Genomic DNA, 20,860 nt, shown 5'->3' with positions numbered 1-20,860 from the left:
ATGTAGAAAACAAATGTGTAGGCATTTAAATAAAGACACAGGGACTATTATTTTTTATTACAGTTAACTCTCTTCTTCAAATATGCTAATTATTTTTGAATAAGGGATTAGTTCTTCTTCAAAAGCACTATTCCATCTATGTCAACTCCAGAATCTTGACTTAACTTTGTACAAATTAAAAAAAAATGAAAATATCATTAAAACGTTTACAAAAACTGGCAATCCCTAATATTGTATCATTTTTGAAGAATGATAGAGAGCCAGAAGCAAAAACTTTAGACTGGTAAGCCAGATGTTGGTTGTGCGTAAATTATTTGAAGGTGCAGCCGAGCAAAAACTTGCTTAGTTTTGGATAAAATAGGAAATGGCTGGAAGACCTGTTAGTTTTGTTGTTGTCTGTTTACCTTTTTTTTTTTTTTTTTTTTTGCTTATTATGAAAAGAGTGGAAATCTCCAAAATTACGGAAAATCCCCTATTAGGCAAATGTCATTGAAACAAGCCTCTTGGGAGGATCTCTATTCATTTCATGTTTCATTTGTAATGTTTCATCTTCAAAGTTTTGGATTTCCCTTCACATTCTGTTTCTGTGTTTATTAGGACATATACAGCAGTATATACCTGACAGAGGTTCTACCTTGCAAAGTGTAACTCAGAGACGCCACACTCCTAAGCAGACTGGGTGCTGGATCAGTGAATGAAAAGTGGCCTCAGCCTAGGATCCCCAGGCCATGTCCCCTGACATGTTTCACCCCACCCACAGTTCTTAGTCATAGAGCTGAGTCATGGAATTACCTCTATGACTAATCTCTAAGTGCAGGGTGAAACATGTCAGAGGGCATGGCCTGGGAGGAGCCTAGGCTAAAGTTGCTTTTTATTCACTGATTCAGCACACAAGCCGTTTAGGAGTGCAGCATCTATAAGTTACACTTTCCATAATCTGCTAGAATTGGCATTTCAGAGGTCAGCACCCGAGAGTAGTGGCTCACCGGAGCAGATAGGGTGGCCTCTTGGAACGGCACTCTAAGAAGCTAAATAGGGTCACAGAGGTTCTAACTTGGCTAGACAATTTAGGGATGGTGTTCAGTCATTTGTATTAAGCACTTGCCGACCAGGCTATAGACAAATGATTGAAGTGAGAAAGCTGTGCTAAATGAACTAACAAGAGTAAGGCTGCCAGTACAACAGTAATATCAGACCATATAGCAAATTTGTGTTTAAGTACAGCGCCACATTAGAAACTATAGGATAAAAGAACACAGTCCATGAAGTCCGTCAAAATATAATGCTGAAGTGCAGAAATAAATGCAAATAAATTCCAACACTGTGCAGACACAATCCTGATGTTCACCACGTGCATAGAATAAGGTAATCTCCTTACCGGATTTTTAGACCCCCTGTTACGGAAGGTCCACCAAGCATGAAGTATAAACCAAGCACCAGTGAAGGGTCCACTCCAAATCAGCAAGAAATCTACGGACAAATATAGACAAATGATGTCCTGCCCAGCAAGTAGAATACCGGCGGTATGGCTGCAGCAATATACCATAATCCTGGTATTGTTTTTTACAGCTGGTGATTCTCTTCAAGAATTGGCCATTGGATCACTTTTAGAAGTGCTGTGTGGGGTGCCTCCTCCCGCCGCTTCCCGGGCATACCTCACAGATTGGTCAAGCCTGGCACCCATCTGGCACCAAAGATAGCTTAAAAAAGGGATCAGTGAAGGCAAGATGACCTCCACTCATCTCTATGGTCTTGGAGGACTGTAGCATTTAAAGGTAGTGTAGCAGGTTTTCCAGGCATTGGGCCTGATGTGGGTCAGCCATTGTTACCGGTTACCTCTCATACCATTACCTCTCTTATTACCAGCCCATGTGAGTTGCGACCCTGGGTGTGAGAACTGAGACATTGACAATTCCAGCATCTTTGTTTGGTTGTTTTATTGTATTTTTAGGAGATGGGAGAAGGGAATGAGTGGGATACTCCTTTGGCTCGACTATGTACAATTCTGGGACTTTTTTAGCAAAAATGCCTGTAAGCGCTGTCTTGACGCCAGCCGACGCTAGCCAACGCTTACTGGAGCTTTGAACACACTGTATCTCTGAAAGCTGTGCTGGAACTCTGACTTAAGTCCAGAAGATCCAGGACTGTAGAATATTGAACTTCTGACACTGCTGGCACTCACAAGTCACTGACTACTCCCTCCAGCCTTGCACTGGCTTGAGGTAGCTTGTTGTGAATTTCTGTTTGGCTGCAACTCTTGACTGATGCACTACACACTGTGCACTGACTCTTCAGGCCCAAACTGCAGGTGCCCCCTTTAACTCTTCAGGGTCCCCTGACTAGGTACCCCCTCTGTCACTTCAGGGTCCTCTTCCTAGGTACCCCCTTTACAGCTAGCTGACACTTGGATCCTAGAACCTTCCCCAGAGTGGTCCCCACTGACACTAGGCAGACCCCCAGGGGCAATCCTCAGTACTCACGACCTGTGTAGGCTTTCCTGGGACTGGACCCTTCTTCTGGACCATCTACTGGTTCTCGGCACACCGGATCCCTGCAGCTCAACTCAGCAACCTCTGGATTCTCAGACAGCACCCAGAGACATCCACGTCCTCAAACAGGAGGAGAGACAGCCATTCTCTCCCTCCTAAAACTCTGCCCCCGCCAAAGACGCTGAGTCACAAGCTCCCCTCAAACTTATACCCACTCCCAGAATCCTTTGCAGCAGAATCTGCCTTCTGGGGTAGTTACAAGCCTGAATGTGTCCCTGATTGGGTTTCCACCACTGCCCTATGAGAAGCCTCTCACAGAGCCAGTGGGGAGGCTCCCCTCTCAGCAGACACACCTGGAAGCCATGACACCCTAACCAAAAAGCAATCATGGCCCTGCTGTTAGTCAGACAAGGCCCACCATGCATTTACCTAGCACCTACCTGTAAAGTGCTACAGTAGTAATAATAAAAAAAAAGTAAAGCGCCCCCATCCCCATGTGCTCGCACACAGTGGTCAACACATACAGTATGTAGGTCACGCACACATATGTTGTCTTTTCACCACACATGTGATGTATCACCGCGAACACCAGAGTAAAAGCAATAATTCCAGCACCAGATCTCCTCTGTAACTCTAAACTGGTAACTTGTAGAAAAATTTAAAGCGTCGCTTATTGAGATTTTTAAGTACCATAATTTGGCGCCATTCCACGTGCACAATTTTAAAGCATGACATGTTGGGTATTTATTTACTTGGTATAAAATCATCTTTCATATTGTACAAAAAATTGGGTTATATATTGTGTTTTGTTTTGTTTTTTTCATTAGAGTGTATTTTTTTACCAAAAAATTGTGTTAAAAAAAATTGCTACGCAAAAACTGTGTGACATAAAAGATTGCAAATATTTGGGGGTTTTAAGTAATCTTTTTAGCAAAAAAACACAGATTTTTATATATATGAGAAGTGTCAGAATTGGCCCGGTAGGCATAATACCTGAGTATCACCACGAGTTCATGAAGGATAGAACATATCTACTGTAGTTTAATCATTTCTCTTGAGGATCTGGATGCTGGATATACTATTGATTGTATTTACTGAATTCTGCAATAAATATGTTGCTTTTCTTCATAACAGACTGACTTGTTTGAGAATGCAAAATATAGGGTACAATTGATTATGGGTAACGAACATATGTGAAAAATGTATACATAGGTATTAGAAAGATTATTAAAAATGGCTTAGAATTAGCACCGATGTACCACAAATAAATTGCTCTTTTCTTCATTTTTATTAATGACTCTGTAAATTGATTAGAAAGTAATGTTCCCATTTTTTGCTGATGACACAAAATTATGTAGCATTATTAAACTCAGCAGGATAGTGACATATTACAGGATGATTCTGACAAAATGGCAACATAAGCAGTTAAATGGTAGATGAAATTTAATGTTAATACATTTAAGGTAATAATTCTAAACCATGATAGTAGCTTCCTATTCGTTATATAGGATAAAGCTGGGGAAGCTGAGTTGTAGAAGGACTCAGGAAGGCCAAGAAGCAGCTGCAAAATAAAAAACAACTATGGGATGTATGAAAAGGATGATAAAAAATGTGATTCATGTATCCATAGTAATAAATATATTATTATATAAATATGTTGACTTGATTATATTGAAAAAATGTTTTGTTCATATTGGCCACAGTTGCCTCTTGACCAGTTCTGTTGAAAGATTCTACAACAGGGGTGCAAAACCTTTTAAAGCGTGAGGCCCACTTAAGTGATTTGGTAACTGGTCTTAGGTCAAAAATGAAATGAAGTGGTTCAGAATTTAGATTTTTTTTTTATATTGAATAGCATAATGAATATTTTCCTCCTGCAGGAGGGAGAGGAGGAGAAACCATTTTTTAGCAGTTGAAGAAGGAAAATGGAGGGGATCAGTTTCTGTATTAGTTATCCTAGCTGTCCAAGTGTAAAACAGGGTGTGACAGGAAGGCCACATGGGCCCCCTTGAGTATGTGGAGGTTCACCATTGCAACCCTTAAGGTTACACAAGTGGTTGGGGGGTGTAGTAAAAGCATGTCTCAACTTTGGGGTTTTACCACCCCCAAACTGCAAATGTAAATGAGCCTTTACTGTCCTGAGCTCCCTATAAGGCTGCTTTCTTAGTTTACCTTGCTTGCAGTTTACCCGTACTTTCCTGTGGGTTAGCTACACTTTGCCTTTGACTTCTATTATGTCGATACACTTTCTGATAATGCACTAAAACTCCTGCATTCAGAAGTTTTGGTGCGCTTTCAGAAAGTGTACCAAACCCGCAGGATATAATAGAAGTGCACTTCCCTGGTTTGAGGTTGAGGGCCACATGAGAGGGCTCTGAGGGCCACAGGTTGAGCACCCCTGTTCTACCAGATAGATTTTTTTCTTTTTTAAACATTGTAAACTATGCAACCAAAAATACGGAACAGAGATAAATAAGTAATTAATTTTGGCATTTTAATCTACCACTCCTACAATGGTTTCTGAATGGTTTATTTATTTTAAATGGTAAAAAAAAGATCTTTCTCTCAAAAGAAAATAAACATCAGTTTCCGCAAACCAAGCACATGATATAGTACCCCCGTAACTATATGATCTCAAGTGTGTTCGTCCCCTGCAATGCTAATATCCACCTGTAAATCCTTTAACATGTAGCAGAAGCTGCAGGAGGACCCAAAGGTTTGTCACCAGCCTGGTACTTATGGGCACTGGGCCTTTCTGGTTATCTAGTGCATAGGTTGTTGGAGGTAGACATCTGGGAAGATGGGTTATTAGGTAGCAAGATCCTCTTAAAAGTGCTTCATTGCAATTAATGTACCGTATTTTCCGGCGTATAAGACGACCCCCCTATTACATGATCTACCGGTAATACTTATACTTAGGTTACCTTGGAGATATTATACTCGGCGTATAAGATAACCTCCCATTTTTGGGGGATTTTTTTGAGGTTCAAAAGTAGTCTTATACGCCAGAAAATACAGTAATCTGTAACAGTTAGTGATGCTTTGCCTTGTTTTCTCGGTGATCAATGTGCAAGGCTTTGCCAGCAAAGCTAAATATGCCACAAGCCACATACAGAATGCTATTAGAAGGTGTGTGTATGCCCCACGTTGGGCACCAGATTTATGGGATGCTTATCGAAGGGAGACAAAAATGAAGACTTTGAGGCAGAGATACAATAATAATTTCTGAGACCATATAAAAAGGTATGCAAAGTAAAGGCTTTTAGTGCTTTAAAGATACTAGTAACTGTTTCATTTGAAAAAAATATTTCTACAGTGAACATTTTGATGAGAACATTGTGGTGAGATGAACTAATGACCTTCTACAGCTTGATAAACTGAGAAAAGAGAAACCAAGAAAAGATAACTGCCCTTTACTAATGAATTCAATCTATGTTGCTAAGTAATTCACATTATTATTTACTTGTAGGATCTCAGGTAAACATAGTCTACAATTTCAGTTGCTGTGACTGGCAATCGTTAAGTAGTGAATACTTTTTAACTATTTTTTATAAGTCCTTAAGTTATACTAAAACCACAACAGTAAAATCAGTGTGTATATGCAGTAAAACATGCTTGCTATACTCACTATGGAACCTAAGGGGTTAATCCTCTGCATTGTATAAAAAGGCTGTTTGATCATGTTTTTTTCCGATCCTCCCCTTCTTTTAGTGTCCCCAATCCATCTGCTGATAGAACAGAGCCTTGGGGACAAGCTGCACATGCTCAGTGTAGCGTGTATTGCTAGAGAGGTTTTTTTTTTCTTGGGAGAGTGAATGTGATTAGCACAGGGCCAATCAGCACTGTCCAGGCAGAGGGTCAAGGGTCATGTAGCCTCATAGGGCAGTCAGAGGAGAATGAAAATCTCTCCTAGAAGCTTTAACCAGTTCTTGACCGGAAATTGATAAAAGTCACAAGACTGCTATATATTGCTAATGAGAAAAGGTATTTAGTAGTTTAAATTTACTAAAATAATTGCATTTCCATGTTCTGTGTACTGAGGGAGACCAGATAGAGTGAATGCAGCCTCCTGGGGTTTAGTAACACTTTAATTATGGAACTTGTGCTTTCCATGTTCAAGCAGGTAGTTATGCTTGGTGCCTTAAACATATGATAAGATGAAGCTGAGAATTTCTTATGGGCCCTCAATGTTCTTAGAGAAACATGTGAAGTTTAACATAACAAAGCGCAGAGTGGTTCATTATTCAGGTTATGTGAACCAAGAGGAAAGAGTCATCCATGATTTCCCTGACCTGCATGCTTGTAAATGGGGGGGCAGGGAAGGATTGGACATTTCTAGTCTCCATTGGTTGATTAAAATGGAAAGACAATCGACAAACTGATATTATGGTCTTGCAAGTGAACATAAGTTGACATGCTAGTTTCTATGTATTAGGCTTGTTGGTTTTACATAGCTTTACTACAATGATGGGTATTTTTATTTTAGCCATGTGACTATACATTTCAAACCTCATTGGACTTAACTGAACAAAATTGTCACATTTATGTAAATAATATAGTGAATAATTTATTAACTTGCTGTGTTAGCTTTGTGAATTGAGCCTATTGCATTAGAGCATGGGTGCTCAACCTGTGCCCCTCCACCTGTTGCAGAACTACAAGTCCCATGAGCCATTGCAAGGCTGACAGTTGCAAGCATGATTCCCAAAGCAAAAGCATAATGGGACTGGTAGATCCGCAAAATCTGGAGGACCACAGGTTGAGCACCCCTGCATTAGAGTAAACCACTCTGTACTTTTGAGAGGCTAAGATGCTGAGCCATCTGCCGGACCAGGCATCTGGGTAAATCCACACCATATGGTTGGGAACTTTTCAGAGCCTGGATCGGCTCTGGGAAGTCAGCTTTAGCCCACTTTCAGCTGAAAATGGGTCACAGGAGTGCAGAACGAACTGTACTTCTGTGATCCCCAGGAGAAGTACAGCCAAAATAGCTTTGGCTGTATTTCTCCTGTAAAGAATATATAAACCCAACATTTCCTATAGTGATATGTGCCTGCTGTAGCATGTGGTTTGTAAGAAAAAGTATCATGCTCTTTTTGTATTGCTTCCTTAGTGTGAAATCCCTGGTGTTCCTGCCAGTCCCTCCGCTTTATTATCAAAAACTGAACACTAGGCATGAGAGCACGGCACGGTTAGTTCTCTAGCTGTGATTTAAACTCGGCGTGCTCTCCTACCCCGCATACCCCCCCCCCATGCATACACCTGGAAAAGGCTTCAAAATTATTTTTCGACTTTTGAATATTCCCGATTCCACAGTAAGATGAATTGTCCACAAGTGCACTGTATGTCTTCCAAAGACCACAGCAACAGAGCAGCATACAATAATGAAGGAGGGGGAAAAGGAATTAGTATAATAGAAAAGAGCCTTCAGAAATCTCCTTTAAGTTGCCAAAGTATGTGTTTGTCTTTCCACTATGGGCAGAACACTGAATGAGTGATGATGGTCATCAATTACATCATTAAGTAACATAATAAATGTTCTTAAAAAAAAAAATAAATAAATAAACTGCATGTTTCTACAATTTAAAAATTCCAAAATTCTCCTGAAAAAAAATATTCTGTGGATTGATGATGATCTGTTACACTAAGAATGCACTATAGACCAATACCAAAACCTTATCACAACTATGAAGCCTAATGGATGGAGTATTATGGTTTGGAGATTCTATATTGCCTCAGGACCTGGACTGCTTGGCATCATAGAGTGAATGGTGAATTTAAAATTTAAAAACAATAAGAAACTTTGCAGAAAAAAAAATATATATATATATATACACTGTATGTATTTTTTTTTTCTGGGGTGGTCAGAGCCCTAACCCAATTAAAATGATGTGGCATGACCTGGAACCAGTTATTTATGCAAGAAATCCCAGAAATGTCAGCAAACCAAAACATTTTTGCAGAGATGAATGGTCTAAAGCTCTTCTTAACCATTGCAAATGTTTGATCAGCATCAAGGAAAACACGTGGGGTAATGCTTCCACTTAAGTTTCTCCAAGTTACCAAATGCAGAGGTTTACTTTTTTTTCCGGTATGGACTATGTATATTTAAACAACATGGTCAGTAGGGAAGACAGGTAGGTAGACAGGAAAGAAGACAACTGCATATTAGTTTAAGAAGATTATGTTTATAATTGTTATTTTTTGAAGGACAGACCCTGGTTTAGGAACCACTTCTTATATCTCTTAAGGGATTTTGATAGAGAGATCTCTGCTCTTGAATTCCCTGGCCTGTATGACTGCCATGGACATTACGAAAGGGTTGCACTCCCTAACCATCTTTATTTTATGTCATGAAATATACAACAGAAGGAATGGGAACACAAAGGGTGTGGAGGGCAACCCAAAAGTCCATGGTGATGGCAAATAGACACAGAAACTATGGTAGAGAGATCAAACTTTTGACATTCCTAAAAGATATAAGAAATCACCAGGTGACCCAACCCACCAAACTCTATCCTATACCATATGCTATGCTTTTGGATGGACTTACCTTTTTAAAGACTCTGCAAGGATATTTTTCTAGAGTACACTGGTGGATTTAAAATGTTAAGATACAACTGTTATATGCCTATGTTGATGTCTTTTTTTCTTTTTCTTTCTTCTTCTTTGATCTGGAACTGTGCGTGCAGATTGGTACAGGAGGGGTAGCTCATCCATGCAGTTTGATGATGGTATGTGTGGGAAGCTAGGAACTGAAGTTCAGATTCCACTTTTCTGCTTTCCTGGTGATGTACATTCAAGCAAATTTTTGTTCCCATGCAGAACATTATCCCTGCAGCATTTTCACACAGTTTCAGCAGAAATTCCTACTTAATAAAATCATAGAGCCAAATAAAAGATGGATTATGTGTATATATATATATATATATATATATATATATATATATACATAAAATAATAATTGAGATTCACTGCATGAGACTAACAAACTAATGCTCCTATCCATGCAGAAAGAGACAAAAAAGTTAAAAGGTTGTACAGACAAATCATTTAAAAAATAGAACTTGCTTTTCATTAGTGTCTTATAATGAGTTTTCCTCTTAAGCTACTGGTACACTCATTACTCGAATTATTTTCTGGCAATCTGACCTCTTGAATCCCAAGCTGGAATAAGGAGGGTAATATAGGGGCAATTTAAGAACAAGCTGGTGTGGTCTATTGCAGACCAATAGGTAAAGAAGAAAACTTGCCGATAAGGAGTTTGGGGTTGCATATGACTCCCTCTGTAGATGTTTATTAGTTTGTAATTGATGTTTGTATTGGTATTAAATTAAAAATAGAAGAAAAAAATGTATTTTCAAAATTCACTGGTCACTTTGTTTACCCTCTACAACTAACCTTAAAATTTAAAACTGAGCACACAACGTGCCAGCCAATACCAACGATTTTACAATCCATTGCTGGAGAATGCAACACTTAAAACCTGGAGAATGTTACTTTTTGGTCCCAGAAATGGTGTTGCTTGGTAATGCCCTCAATACATCCCACAATGCAGTTGTGGCATCTCTCTAATTGTTGATAGAATGTAACATTTATGTCATTTATGGAATGTGTACAATCTTTTCTAACTTTGAGTTTTTTTGTAATTCTAAGAGTGGTTTTCTAAAGTGTTGTATATAAAAAGTAAAGTTTAAAATTAAAACAATATATAATAAATTAATACTTCTACTACTACTACTACTACTACTACTACTACTTCTACTACTACTAATAATAATAATAATACTAATAATAATAATACTATTAATAATAATAATAATAATAATAATAATACATAACAATAATAATAATAATACATAACAATAAAAAAAAACAACTCAGCATATTATTAAATAATTTGGTATAATATATATTTATAATAAAAACATACTTTCAAAATGGAATGTTTATAAAATATGTAAACACTATGAAGTGTTAGCTATAGATATGCACTGATCAGGAGGGGGAGATCAGTAAAGAATACCAAGAGGTAGTTGGTAGATCTCGGTAGAAGGGGAAACTAATTTGGTGTTGCAGTAATCTGTTATAGGAATTATTTAAAATAATTGAATACTTTAAAAAGGAATATTTATAAAACATGTAAACACTTTGATGTGTTAGCCTTAAACATGCACAGTACAGTAGGGAAAGATCAGCAAGGAATACCAAGAGGTGCTTGGTAGATCTCAGTAGAAGAAGAAGATAATTTGGTTTTACAATAATCTGTACTGCTTTAGTCTATATTCCTTTGAGAAAATAAACCCATACATGTCACTTTATCTCACTCCTAGAAGCAATATCATGTTGTCATGAGCTGCAATGCCAAATTGAACTCTCCATATAAAAATACAATATTCTGCATATTTTATCTGTATATGCATGACCCTTATAAAAGCAAAATGACTACACTTTAGGAATGCACATCGTAATACAGCGCCCTAAGCAATAAAAATATTTGATGGCCCATTCTTTTCGGCCATTTTATTTTAGTATTGCAGATCTTTTTATGTGTTTTAAATCTAAGAAAAGATATACTTTTTAAAAATACGCTTTCATGTATTTCATGACTGAAACCATCTAATATGCTGCTCTGTCTTGTATGTTATGTGGTTATTAAAGGCTAAATGCACCCAAATCTGATCTCTCAATTTTCACTCAACACTCTGAGGGGCACAAGAAAGCATCAGTCATCTAAGGGACAGCATCTGAATTATTATTTTTTTTATCACTAAAGAACCTTGCTCCAACCCCAAAAAACCCTTTGCTATCCAACCTGGCATTAGTCCAAGCTGATGAGTTGCCCACTTGTTGCTGTGGCCAGTTCAGTGGTGGCTTACTACCTTGCTAGGCCTGAAGCTGAGTGGAATCATAATGGTGTCACTGAGGGTTTAAATCAGGGTTTTCACAAAAAAATCTGGTGTCTGAGCAGCCGACTAATGCTTAAAGCTGAGCTCCTGGGCAGAAAGGTTTTCCCTAGCGGTGGGGCTTTGCCCGCACTGTGGGGCGTATTGCTCATTTTTGTCTAGGGGAGAGATGAAAGGAGATATACTTTCCTGATCCTCCAATCTTCCCTGCCCAAAACTGGTCCCTGCAGTCCTGAGTCCTGACATTATCAAGACCAGAGCAGGCTCCATAGACCCAGTTTCGGGAAAAGGTCATCCATCGCCCAGGGCAAAGATGCCAAACTGCGCCCTCCTCCACCTTCCATTTGGGTTAGAGTCAGGGCACCTCCATCCCTGAAAAAAAAACAGGGCAGCTGCCCTTCATGCCAACCCCTTGTCCTGGCCCTGCATAGACCTGCTCTGGGCACAAAGACATTAGGACAGTGCACCGCTGGATTGTGGAGGACCACAGTTTGCTAGTGGGTTAGAGGACAAAGTGAGTATAAGGCTTTCTCCTTTCCCCTGGACAAAATGAGCACCTAACCCTTGCAATGTAGACACAGCCCCACCTCCATCCCTGAAAAAAATCAGGGCAGCTGCCCTTCATGCCAACCCCTTGTCCTGACCCTGCATAGACCTGCTCTGGGCACAAAGACATTAGGACAGTCCACCGCTGGATTGTGGAGGACCACAGTTTGCCAGTGGGGTAGAGGATAAAGTGAGTATAAGGCTTTCTCCTTTCCCCTGGACAAAATGAGCACCTAATCCTTGCAGTGTAGACACAGCCCCACTGCAAGGGGAAACTTTTTTTTTTTTGCCAGGAGTTGGGTTTTAGGACCACCAGCTCCCACCCAAGACCGAGAGATCAGTTTTGGATGGACTTAACCTTTAAGTATTCATTTTAATTATGTTTGCTTTATACACATTTTCCATTTCTAATGATGTCCATGAGCTACTGGCTGTTTTTAATTAGTCTAAATATTTTTTATAGAAATTCATTAATATATATATATATTTTTTTAAATGGCCCCTTCATATTTTAAGACATATGGCATGACAAACTGTTTTCTGCATGTTTTGAAAAATCCAGTTTCTTTTGTCCTGCATCCCTTTGTGATTACTGGATAATAATTTAGTTAACAACCTGTTTCCCTTAAAACACAAAAATTTTGTTACGCAATATTTCTTTGATTACTTTTTCCTTCAAATACCTTCCTATTTTTGTTTTTCCTTCCTTTATTTTGCCTTTGTTTTTTCTTTTTTTTTTAGGTTTCAGAGAATATATGTTGAACACAATAAGCCTTCCCGGACACCCCAAACCTCTTAACCAAGGCATTTATGTTCACGACGTCGGTGTTTACTTCACCAAAGGACGCCACGTCTTTTAAGCCTCTTATGTTCCCTGTTATGTTGTCAAGTTTAGGCTGTTCTCTCAAAATGTGAAGGGAGGCACAGAAAACTTTTCGATCACGGTTTCACAAGACAGCACTAGTCCTCTGTTGTAAACTTGTGCTACAACAGAAAAAAAAAAAATTTTGTCTAAAGATAATGTTGCTTTAACTCCAGTAGCCTCTGCTTTCAAAAAATTATCCAAACATGCCACAGCAACAGCAACCGGAGCAGCAACTTATAACAAAAAAATAAAAAATCGGAGACAGACTCCAAAGGAGCCATCTTTAAAATAAACACTAGTCGTTCTTGTTTAAAAAAAAAAAAAAAAGAAAAAAAAAATCTTAGTCGTGTTTTTCCTGTTTGGAATCTGTGTTTGAGTTCTCTTTGTGATCCTGTGACTTCAAATCACCTTATTAATGATGTCATCACCCTTTGGCAACCTAAAGAGATCTCATAAAGCAGGGCCTTTTTAAGTCACGGAAGTCACTAACAAAGTGAAGACTGGTAAGAAAAGGGCATCTTTAGAGATGAGACGTGAAATATTACTTTTTTAACAGGAGAAATTGTAATTATTTTTCAATGAAATGTTTTACAAATCTTTTTGTGTGTCAGAACTTTTATTACTTGCATTATATTATCTGGTAAGGGCAAGGTGTGGTTGGGCTGTGAATGTGAGGTACACTTAACTCAACCCCCCCTTAAAAAAAAAAAAAAAAAAATTCTCCCTTTGGGCAAAACTACTTACTAAATTCCCTTTTAGTATATCACAGTAATTAGTTATTTCTTGGCTTTAGCATTGTTGTTCCACACTGTTCCCTTTGTTACTATCACAACATTAACTTTAATATTTGCCACAGGGATAATTGCTCCCTATGGGTTAATGAAGTGTGAATTTCTAACAAGAACATCTGGGAAAAGGACGGGGCAAAGTCTGAATGTTTTTGGGTTTATTTATTAATACAGTGGAAAAAAAGACATAGAGTATAGTAACCAAGTCAGCAGAGCATAGCCAAATCAGCGTTTTCTGATTGCTATGGGTTTCTGCACATTTTTATATCACTTGGTGCAAGCAGAAACTAGTAAGAGCATGCCAGCTGAGATCGTATTTATTAAAATGAGAAGCATTTCACTTGTTTGATCTCTATCCCTGCTGTTCAAAATTACACAGTTTATATATTAACACTGTGCAATACATAAAAATGAGTTATACTCAGCTTCCGCTGATCACATTTTTGTTGTCATTGTTTAAAAAACATTGTATAAATGATAACTTAAAAAGTGGTTGTAAACCCTTAAGCCCCGTACACACGTACCGATTGTCAGCCGAACGATCGGCCGCCTTTTGTCCGGTGCTGTTTTGTTGGTTGAAAAGTGCTCAAGACTGCACACGAATTTTGTCGGCCAACAACAACCAACTGCAGAAGTGATGTCATGTTCTGGTCAACTTTTCGTGTGTTTTTTTCTTCACTGAGCATGCCCAGTCTTGATCATCACATTTTTGTCGGCCGAAATCTGTACTGACTGAGGAACAATCGGCCGTTCTTTGTTGGCCAACAAAAATTTTAAAGCCTGCACACCAGATTTTGTTCGGCCGAAAAGTTGCAGTCGGTTGTCGGAAGCATCATACTAACAAGCTGACAATCAGCCGATCGGACGTTGGCCAAATATTTACGGCCGACAATCTGTACGTGTGTACAGGCCTTTACAGGAGCCCAGTGAAGCGACTGGCTCCAGGCAACACTCAGAAATGAAACAAATAACTTGTGGCTGTCTTCTCCCTCTACATTCATTCAAAGTCCCGAATGTATAAAGTTTGTCTGAGCTGTCAAAAAACAGGGGGCAGAGAGCTCCCTCTCTCCACCCCCTCTGAGAGCCGATTGAAGGGAAAGGACACCCCCACCCCCTTCATGTAGCACACAGGAACAGAGCTGAGGCTGTCAGTCACAGGCTGTGTGCTGAAGCTCCCTCCCCTGTTACCTTTTTTTTCTCTTGGTGTCAGGAAAACTTTCCAGAAGTGACTCCTGCAGATAGTAGAGGAACAGAGTAGCAGACAGAAATAACACTTAGTGCTCTTGATTGAGACAAGTATACACTATAGAAGGATATGTTTTGTTCATAAAAATGGGCTACCAAGAGCATGCCATAATCCGGAAAAACAGACAAAGAAAATTATCAGTTGGGACACCAACTGAACACATGGTGGACTTTATGGGCACATCATAAGATAGACTAGGACACAAATATGTATATAATATAAACATACATATGTGTGTCCTAGTCTATCTTATGATGTGCCCATAAAGTCCACCATATGTTCTGTTGGTGTTCCAACTGATAATTTTCTTTGTGTGTTTTGTTCATAGTTCAAACCTGAAGTTTACAACCACTTTAAATGATTGATTGACAATGGTTCTAGCCTGTTTGTGTACAACTGCATTGTGCTATTGCACTTTACATGATGTACAGAACACCTTAGGCTAGGTTCACATTTTGTGTGTTGGGGGAACGTGTGCAAGTTTGGGGCTTTCCCGCTATTCACATAAACACGTGGCCCTATTGCAGACGTGAAGCAGTGCCATTAATTCATAATACCCCCCCTACACATCTAGATAATGTGCATTGTAACAAAGTACCATGCATTGTTGCATTGATGTTTACTTTGGTGCATTTTTCATGTGTAGGGAAGTCTATTGAAATGAATGCTGACCTAAATGCGATTCACAGAAATGCGCAAAAATGTGCACATGCTCAGTCACACCTGCATAGACCCTTAAAGAGTAACTTCACTTTCATGAAAAAAATATAGCAAATAAAAAATATAATATGGCATATACAATTGCTACACAAGGCATGTTGTAATTTAACGTTATTAACCATTATCTGTGCATTTCAATATGCTGTGCTGTAGGTTTCTGCAAAAATCAATGCAATATGTCCACTTGAAGGTGTTCTGCACATCGTTGGTGTACAGAACACTCCCAGAAATGTAATTTTCTGCTCGTGTGATTGGCTCACTGATTTTCCTAGAAGTCTTAGATACAAGGCAGATTTTAGGCACCCTCTGTAATAGAGATATTTTAACCCTCATTTACATTGGAGGCGGGTTTGAAATAGCGTGAGTTCAGCTGAACTTCAAACCTGCATTTCATTGCGAGTTCGGGGGGCAGTTTGAAAGACATTTGTGCGGGTTCATGCACAGATATCTATGGAAATCACCCCCCAAGTCAGCAAAAGTAGTGCCCGAAAGCAAAGTCAGCGTCGCACCGATTCGGACGGTGCCGTTGCCGGCAATAGGCTGGGATTTGGCATGTGATTTGTCATGTCAAATTGCATGTCAAATCGCCCCGATGTCTACAGGGGCTAATGGTGAGAAATTTCCTAAGATTTAATTTCTCCTAAAGTGATGGAGATACTGCAGCTTTCCTGGTTAGAACACAGAAAGTGGATCAGCTGATTAACCCCTAGGCGCCTATTTGCACATTTGCATGCAATATTGCAAAGCAAGCTGTGCCGAGAGTGCGCGCCCCCCCCCCCCCGGGATAGTTACCGGTTGCTAACAGAAAGCTTTCTGATCATGTGACCACCATAACAAACAGCCAATCACAGCAGTCACTTGATCATAAACCCCGCATCCTGGTGTTCTGCCAAAAACTCCAACTCGCCAAAATCTCCAACCACGTCACTTTTGGTGACTGTACAGCAGCAATAATTGAAGATTTCAATGAGTTGCTGATTTCACAGAACACTGGCAGCCTATACACTCCGGTACATGACGAGTTGAGTGTTTTGACAAAACCCGGGTAGGTAGGAAAAAAGTTGTCACTGCCTTGGAGGCAGCCATGTTTTTGGTTAGTAATGGGCGGACCAACAATGTCCACTCATTATATCTTGTACCGGATTGTATATGCTGTGTTCTGTGAAAACAGCAACTCGTCAAAATCTCCAATTCTTGCTGCTGTAGAATCACCATAATTGACGAGGTTGGAGATTTTGGTGAGTTGGAATTTTTGGCAAAACATTGGCATCTTAAACCCCTTAAAGTATTGGGTGGCGCAAGGGGTTAAGGGGTTAATAATGAACCAGCAGAAAAAAAAGGTAGTAATTTGCTACAACCTGATTTAAAATCCCTGCATTGTACATGGATACAGGAGATTGTTTTATAGTTTTGTTTTTTGTCAACCAAAGTGGAGTTACTCTTTAAAGTGATCCTGTGATGGGGCAATAAGCAAAATCCTGAAAATGACAACTGCCTGGTTATCTCTGAATTTGGTGCTTTCTGAGCCACTGACCAGGACCAGAATCCATTGACTCAAAGAGGTTGATTTACTAAAACCAGAGAGTGCAAAATCTGGTGCAGCTCTGCATTAAAACCCATTAGCTTCCAGTTTTTATTTTTTTATTTGAAATCAAAGCTTAATTGAAGAAGCTGAAGTTAGAAGCTGATTGGCTACTATGCACAGCTGCACCAGATTTTGCACTCTCTAGTTTTAGTAAATCAACCCCAAAGTATTGTAGAAAAAGAACCAGTATAGGAGCTTGTAAGGTAGCATTGTTGAACAGATGGCTCAGCGATAGCATGCTTTGTACTTCTCCCAGCGCAAGTTCCCTTTAATCAAGTTAGTGCATTTTTACAAACATTTTTGTTAAGACAATGCAAAAAAAAAAAAAAATATCTAAATTAGTACAATGTACAAATCATAGCTTTGGTATCTGCTTTTAGTTACTAAAGATCACTGGAATAGGATTTCTGATTAAGTTCCACTTCTGTTGCAGTCTAATATTACCCACAATACATGATGGTACTGCTATTGCACTTATACAGTAATTTAGAGCTACTGTCCTGGTAGACATTTGTGTTTTCATTCTCACTGGGCATAGTAGTGAATCTGATATTCACCGGATATTTACTACAGGTGAATCATCCTGGTGCATGTGTGTGAAATAACAGTAATAATTCACCAGCAGTAATTACCACACAGTTAGCCAATTTGTTTTATTCAATCTGCCCTTCATAATCAAAAAAGGCTGAAATCTGATCGCCTACTGTGGATTGTCCCTATGGTGAACAATGCCTTAATGAATATCCTTGATTGCTCCACTATTTGCAAATGTTATGCTCTTTTGCATCTCCCAGTAAATTAAAAAATGTCCTGTATATCTCTTTTACTTCATATTATGTAACTTGCTCATTGTTTCATCTGCAACACCTACCTTTTTTCCCCCGAAAAAAAGACCTAGCATGAGTTTCTGGGATGGCTGCAATATAAGCCCTACCCAGAAAATAAGCTCTAGTTTAAGTCCTTGTAATCCGTTCTGTTAAAAGATTATATAATGTACAGTGTGTCTCCTCATGTAAAAAAAAAAACCTTATTTACAGCGCCGTTGGGTGCTCACGTGACCTGCCAGTGTGCTTCACCTCTCCTCCCTCACAGTGCTTGGAGTGGGCTGACGTCAGCGGAGATTTGGGCCTCTCCCTCTACAGTATTTAGAGTGGGGAAAAAGGTGGGTCACGTGAGCGCCCAGCGGTGCTGTAAATAAGATATTTTCGACAATAAAGTTACACAAAGAGACACACTGCACATTATATATATATAATTAGTGATCGACCGATATTGTTTTTTCGTTGTCGATACCGATAATTTGGCCAATGCATATCAGCATCAGCCAATATGCGTCAATATTTTTGTACATTTAAAGAAAAAATTTAATTTTTTTTTTCTTCACAGGTACTCATTTGGAGGGATCTGGGGGTTTAAAAGACCCCAAACCCCTCCAAGTTTGGCTGATTTGAACGCTGTCATTTTTTTGAATCTGGCGCCAGACAGTACCCGGAAGTGATGTCATGACATCACTTCCGAGTTTTTGCATGGAGACCTGATCAGAGCCAAATGCAGCTTTGATCGGGTCTTCGGCGGCCTTGCAGGCTGGTTGCCGCGGAAGGTGGCTCGAGGGGGGGGGGGACGTCCCCTCCTGCTCCTTGTAATGACAGCCGAGCGGCTTCTCAGCCGCATCAGTTGTCATTACAAGACAGCCGACCATCGGCTATGGACGCCGGTACCGGGGTGATGCCTCTAGCTGCAGGAATCACTCTGGTACAAGCACTTTCCCGAAATATTGGCAATATCAGAAACCTCCAGGGCCGATTCCGATATATCGGGGAAAGTGCATATCGGTCGATCCCTAATATATATATATATATATATATATATATATATATATATATATATCTTTTTATAGAATGGATTACATGATTTTGCAAGGACTTTAACTAGGGTTTATTTTTGGGATTACAGAATTTCATAATGCTAACTCCAGAGCTGACGGAGAGGGAGACAGGGGACACAGGAACTTTTTTTGTACATACTTTAAATAAATAAGACATCCCCTGAAAATAAGCCCTAGTTTGCTTTTTGTAGCCAAAATTAATATAAGACCTTGTCTTATTTTCAGGGAAACACGGTAACAACACTGGAATTCACTGGGGCTGAGTTACTAAAAGAGTAAAAGATTTCTCTTAGTAAAAGCGTTATTCACTTTAGGCCAACTCTGGGAGACTTGAAAACTATCCCTTGCAGAGGGACTGCGTCTGCAAGGGTTACTGGTTTGTTTAGTCTAGGGGAGAATAAAGTGCTCTTTGTTACTCGATCCTTCACTCCTCCAGCAGATGGCACTCTCCTACTCTCCGGTGCGGGACTGTCCCTCTGTGTTATAGACCCTGTGTTGGTCTCGATGATGTCAGAACCTTAGACTGCTGGAGCATAGAAGACGCCATAGGGACTAGTCTACTTGCATGGAGGGGAATGGGAATAAAGCAAATCTAATTTAAAAAGTTCTGTAGAACTAAATGAGCAAAGGGATTTTTTTCAAGTTTCCCAGTGCTGTGCTTTAATATATAACAGGAGACATATTTTTTCATTTTTATTTCCAAGTACATTCAAAATAATCATAAGACTACAGCCTTATTCACTAAGTAAAACTAAGTAAACTTTTCTCTTGTCCTTTAGTAAATCAGTCCAATTATGTTTAACTGTGTAGTATCGGATATAATATCCAGTGCTATCTTGCATCTAGAATTTGGCTGCAGTGGGTTGATCATTGAGTAATATTTGATATGATGGTATGATACATATCCGACAAGTGAATCTTCTGATCTTGTTTACATTGAACCATTTTTTTTTAACCATGTTAATGTATCAAAAGCATACCACAAATACAGATAATGCAAGTCAATGACTGAACAATGAAGAACAGAAATGTATTGCTCAAGAAGGGATGAAATATGGATAGAAATTGCTAAAACAAAAACAAATAGTCTGTCCACTTTGCAGTGGAATTTTCACATTGCAGGGGGAACTGTGCAAAATTTCTATCATCCAATCCTGTGCAAGCTAATTTTTCTTATATGTGATTGGATATTCTTTGCAAATTTTTCACCACATTTATAATCTAAGGGTACATTCCCTTGCAGAGTGAAAATTCCCTTGCAACAGCCTATTTGTCTTTAGGAAATCAACTTCCCTGTTGTGAATGGTGCCTAAAGGGTTTATTGAGCGCTTTCTGTTTTCAGGTAAACAGTCTCTGGAAACAGGAACCCCTTCCTGCTGCAGTTATTTGAATTAGGACACCATAGCTATAGTTTTGTAATTAGCTATCTCAATGTCTGCCAGCCAAAGTGATGCATTCTGATGGTTGCACTTTTTATAGGGTTGCTTTGTTCCTGTTTTCAGAGACATTCTATATATCTAGACCAGCCTTTCTCAACCAGGGTTCTGTGGAAGCCTAGGGTTCCTTCAGAGGTTGCTAGGGATTCCTTGAGCAAGGAGCAATTTCTGCATCTCCGATAAATAACCGCTAACACCAATAGTCTTTTTTGTGAGAAGGGGATTCTTCTCACCAGATCTTTTTTCTCAGAAAATAGGTACAGGAACTCAACTACGACCCCCCCCAAACCCCTGCTTCCCACACACACACTCTAAATCCTATCAAATAGTGGGCTTGGTCAAATTTCACTAACAGTGGGTTTTAACCTTCCTAGCGGTATTCCCGAGTGTGGCT

At 39.3% G+C, this 20,860-nt stretch overlaps 1 protein-coding gene across 4 annotated transcripts in view; it reads left to right on the top strand.

Moving 5' to 3' along the window:
- Nucleotides 1–20,860, top strand: part of NTRK3 (neurotrophic receptor tyrosine kinase 3) — a 1,045,167-nt gene that overhangs the window by 806,932 nt on the left and 217,375 nt on the right. Inside the window, exons 14-15 of one of the 4 annotated variants that reach the window (XM_082254696.1) lie at nucleotides 9,182–9,223; nucleotides 12,683–13,404. The exons of the other annotated variants lie outside the window; for them this stretch is intronic. Coding sequence (XP_082110822.1) covers nucleotides 9,182–9,223; nucleotides 12,683–12,801 — 161 coding nt within the window. The 3' untranslated portion in view covers nucleotides 12,802–13,404. Of the gene's footprint in view, nucleotides 1–9,181; nucleotides 9,224–12,682; nucleotides 13,405–20,860 lie in introns of those variants that run through there. 4 annotated transcript variants of the gene reach the window in all.

Source organism: Pelophylax lessonae (genome assembly GCF_965119305.1).
Source record: "Pelophylax lessonae genome assembly, chromosome: 4".
Taxonomy (NCBI): Eukaryota; Metazoa; Chordata; class Amphibia; order Anura; family Ranidae; genus Pelophylax; species Pelophylax lessonae.
This window is presented reverse-complemented; position numbering and strand designations above follow the sequence as displayed.